The sequence below is a fragment of the Mirounga leonina genome, unplaced genomic scaffold (assembly GCF_011800145.1).
Source record: "Mirounga leonina isolate KUSES-001 unplaced genomic scaffold, KU_Mleo_1.0 Mir_165, whole genome shotgun sequence".
Classification (NCBI taxonomy): Eukaryota; Metazoa; Chordata; class Mammalia; order Carnivora; family Phocidae; genus Mirounga; species Mirounga leonina.
In genome coordinates this window covers 53,802,916-53,807,649 of record NW_023270415.1, presented here as the reverse complement: position 1 = coordinate 53,807,649, position 4,734 = coordinate 53,802,916, and the positions used below count along the sequence as shown (strand labels likewise).

General features: G+C 41.2%; 1 protein-coding gene across 1 annotated transcript; it reads left to right on the top strand.

The window, feature by feature from the left end:
- Nucleotides 1-2,835: 2,835 nt before the first annotated feature.
- Nucleotides 2,836-3,351, top strand: LOC118014765 (peroxiredoxin-1-like). The gene has a single exon (XM_035011104.1). The coding sequence runs from the start codon at nt 2,836-2,838 to the stop codon at nt 3,334-3,336; it is 501 nt and encodes a 166-aa protein (XP_034866995.1). The 3' UTR covers nt 3,337-3,351.
- Nucleotides 3,352-4,734: the final 1,383 nt, after the last annotated feature.

Below are 4,734 nucleotides of genomic sequence, written 5' to 3'. Positions count from 1 at the left end.
TCAAGGCGGCCGACGGCTTCTTGCGCCCAGGCTCCATTTCTTCCCCTGGGAAGTCATTGCAGCTTCATGGTTCACTGTGTTCGGCTAATAAACTCCACCCCTCAGTTCCTGAGTTATCTAGTATAAACAATTTAAATCTCTCTGTGCCACGCTTTCAGCATTTTTGAAGACATAATACTTAACTCACCGGATTGTCTGAAGATTAAATGAAAGCCCATTTGTGCAGTACTGACCCCAGTGCCTGGTCTATAGGAGGCACTCGGTAAAGGGTGGCTTAAAAATGTTGTCTTTGGGGCGCCTGAGTGGCTCAGTTGGTTAGGCGACTGCCTTCGGCTCAGGTCATGATCCTGGAGTCCCTGGATCGAGTCCCGCATCGGGCTCCCTGCTCGGCAGGGAGCCTGCTTCTCCCTCTGACCCTCCCCCCTCTCATGTGCTCTCTGTCTCTCTCATTCTCTCTGTCTCAAATAAATAAATAAAATCTTTAAAAAAAAATATTGTCTTTGGGGCACCTGGCTGGCTCAGTCGGGAGCGCATATGACTTAATCTCAGGGTGATGAGGTCAAGCCCCACGCTGGGCATAGAGTTTACTTAAAAAAAAAAAAAGATACAAAAAGTTGTCTTTGTGAGATGGATCAGCCTGTTTGAAGGAAGACTTTTTGTGAAGCTCTGGGGAGAAGTAAAGCAGGGTTCATTCTGTGTACTTGAGGTTTTGGTTCAAGAGCACCCTTCTGTAGCAGGGCAGAAGCAAGGTCCCATTGACATATGCATGACCCACACAGAATGTTTTGGTGAAAAAGCAAAATAAACCAGAGATATTTTGACAGATCAGTCTGCTTTATATACATTTAGTTTTTGAAGGATCAAATCTTGTCTCTTTATATATGATAAAGTGAAACAATGATAACTAAGTATAAATCTGCCCTTTGGGATTGAGTAGGAAATTATCCTGGTAAAACATGGCCTCTGTGAGATATAGCTGAGTTAAGAGATAGAAAAAAGCTCCAGTGTTCACATTTTGAGCACAGTTGTTCTACCAACTTTGAATTTTTTTCTTCAGATTCAGTCTTTATCTCATCTTCAAGAATAGTCTATGGGATTTTGCTAAATATTCTGCCAAGTTTCACAGATAGTATTTCTGAAAAGGTTCCATCTATAAAACCTGTAACCTTAACTTTAATAGTCATGAATGTGGTTTAATAAACTCCATTTTAGGAGAGCCACCTGCCCAACAGGCCTCTCTGTACCCTCTCTTTTATTCCCAGCAGGTATATCTAAAGTAACCCAGCATGGACTTTCAAGTTCTTTTAAGAATCCAGTTCCCAGCATTTAATGTTTTTATGCTCTGTTTTTTGAGGTAGTAGTTAAATATATGGAAACCAGATGCATTTAAGAATGGTCTAAAAGAACATTCATTAGACCTGAAGAAGTATTTAGGCACCCACCTGTGACCCAATTTAGGAGAAATTATACAGCTAAAAGATTAGAACAGGCTGATGGATTCAAGTCAATTCTTTGAGAGTGGAAATGCTGAGTTCAATTTAACATATATTACTGTAATCATGACAAGAGCATTAACATAGTAATATTGGTCCAAAATATTTTTTAAACAGACTTAGTTTGAGTTCCTGCATTCCTGTTGATGAAAGGGATTTTCTTAACGGGCAACATCAGTGTTCTAAAAACAAAACCCTGATGATGCGGACGACTGTGGGACTGAATTCACATTTTACATGTGTATGTGATTCAGGCTTTTGAGTGACTATTGCAACACTGGCTTGTTCTAGAATATGGTTGAATACTAATCCCCGTAGGGTATTTAAAACCAAGTAGGAAAGACATTTCTGTGTGTTTTTTTGTATTTTCTTTTTACATTAGCTCTCTCCTATGAGAGGCCCAGAAAGAGTCCTAGAAGAGACAGAGCCTGGAAGAAACTACTTCTCTGCTCCCTCTCCCGACCCTCCACATAATATTTGGCATATAAACTTGTCTAGGACAGGAGGAAGTGCTTAGAAATATCTTTGGAATCTGAAAATAGGAAAAGAAGCCAGAAGACATGAAGGCTGAGAGAAGTAGAAGTTGAGAGAGGGATTCTCAGCTACCTTGTCTGTGTGGTGGACACAGAGAAGGGTGAGTTGGAGGGTGAATAGCTGGATAGATCTACTTTTCCTCATATGCTCAAGTCCATCTCAACAGGTCAGGTCACACTTTGGATGCATCCTCTTGTAAATGGCTGAATACATCTATCCTAATTAATCAGAAAATGAGAGGAGCAAAACTGTCCTTGGGGGTAAAACAAAAGAATTGTGTTTGAAGTCTGATTTGGCTGCTTAGTGATTATGTGAGCTGAGAAAATCCCTCAGTATCTCTGAACTTCAATTTCATCCAGTATAAAATGGATGCATTAATACATACTAAACAGGGTTTTTGCTAAAAATCAGTAAGATAATATGTAATACAAATTTTCAGACAAACAGTGAACATTTGGACACATTACATGTTATTTTCCTCATTACACAGGAGGTTTCTTCAATATAAAAGATACAGTGTAAGTTTCAAAGATCGGGATGTCCAGATGGAATATCCATCAAACATATTAGAAGCATCTTAACCATCAGCAGACCAGGCTCTCCTATACAAATTTGGCTGTCTCAAAAGAACTTCATCCAGACCCAAAGGCTATTCAATAGTCAAATGGGAATGTAGGGAATGCTACACTGGAGAGCTCAAATCCCTCCTAAAGACAGTCAAATTCAAATTCATTAGAAATAAACTGAACTGGTGTCTTCTTCCTGCCTTGTCTTCGGTGTTTTTGTTCTCTGAGCTGCCGACAGCAAGATGTCTTCAGGAAATGCCAAAATTGGGCATCCTGCCCCCAACTTCAAAGCCACGGCTGTTATGCCAGATGGCCAGTTCAAAGACCTCAGCCTATCTGACTACAAAGGAAAATACATTGTGTTCTTCTTTTACCCTCTTGACTTCACCTTTGTGTGCCCTGCGGAGATCACTGCTTTCAGTGACGGGGCAGAAGAATTTAAGAAACTCAACCTTCAAGTGATTGGTGCTTCTGTGGATTCTCATTTCTGTCACCTGGCATGGATCAACACACCCAAGAAACAAGGAGGACTGGGACCCATGAACATTCCCTTGGTATCATACCCCAAGCGTACCATTGCTCAGGACTATGGAGTCTTAAAGGCTGATGAAGGCATCTCATTCAGGGGCCTCTTTATCATTGATAATAAAGGTATCCTTAGGCAGATCACGGTAAATGACCTTCCTGTTGGCCGCTTTGTGGATGAGACTCTGCGACTGGTTTCAGGCCTTCCAGTTTACTGACAAGCATGGGGAAGTGTGCCCAGCTGGCTGGAAGCCTGGCAGTGATACCATCAGAAGAGCAAAGAATATTTCTCTAAGCAGAAGTGAGCGCCGGGTCATTTTAGGGCTGGGCTGCAGTGGGTAGCCATGAAAACAAAATCTCTTTTGTACTATTGTCATGCTTAGAACATAAGACTTTAGACTCTGTGCAGATGTGGTATGGAGACAGGACAGGCCTTTCCTGCAGGGGTTGGGGAGGCCAGCCTTTCTTCCTCTGGAGAGAATGGCCTGAGGTGTTATAGGGCAGGCCAACTCTTACATACAGTAGTAGGGCATCACTTTTTGTCTTTTGTTGTTTCTATTAAGCTTGAACTGAGGAAGAAAAAAAAAAAAGAAATAAACTGAACTTCCCAAATAAAAGATGGTGGCAGGCTGCATTTGGCCTGGTGGTGCTGAGTTTATGGTTCTTGTTATATGGTCAGGTAGAGAGAGATTTATAGCAGAAACCAGGAATGTCTAAGCTTTACAACCTCCTTTACATGATATGGAAACAGAGTAATCCTAAGCAATTGAGAAATAGCTGGCTTCCTGTTAACACACAGTGAACTAATTGATTAATTTATTTCAGAATGAAGTTCTTATTCTGCCACTCGATACCTTACAAATCTGGTCCAAAACCATCTTTTGATTTTCTTCTCCAGCTTTTTCTCCTCTGTGCTACTCTGGCCAAATGAAACTACTCATTGTTCCCACGTGCGTTTTGCACGTTCCCACTTACATGTCCTTCCTTCACCGGGACTGCTTTTTCTGCATTTTATCAAACTCAAATACTACTCACCATTTAGGACAAAATCAGGTGTACCCTCTGCTTCATCTAAACAAACGTTTTATACATAATAGTCCTCCTTCATGATATATGTTCTTTCCCTGTTGCAGACAACAGAATCCACTCCAACTGGCTGAAAGAGAAAGAGATTTATTAAGGGAGGCAGAAAATCTCAGAGTCACTGAGACAGTAGGAGGAGCAGTAATTAGGCTAATGGCCACTTCTCAGGATACCACAGTACTTGCTTGGTACAGGGACTATTGCTACAACCCACCCCGTATCCTTACTGCCTCTCCTGCCACTTAAGCCATCAGAACAAATATTTAGGACCTCACCTATGGCTTCCATTGCTTGTTTCTGAGCCAAAGTTTTACACAAGCAAATCTTAAAATGAGTTATTTTAATGCTCTCATTGTCCCAGATTTGACCAATAGTAGCCTCTTTAAGCTGGCATCCATGTCCTTTGACATGTCTCCATTATTCTTTGAGCACTTTCTTATTTTTTTGGCAGGACAAAGTGTTCTGGATTAAAGAAAGTGAAGAAACATGACAACTGAATGCAAAATGAATTCTGGCCGAGTTCCTGGACCAGA

Coding starts and splice junctions, on each gene's coding strand:
- LOC118014765 (XM_035011104.1), top strand. CDS start 2,836: ATGTCTTCAGGAAATGCCAAAATTGGGCATCCTGCCCCCAACTTCAAA.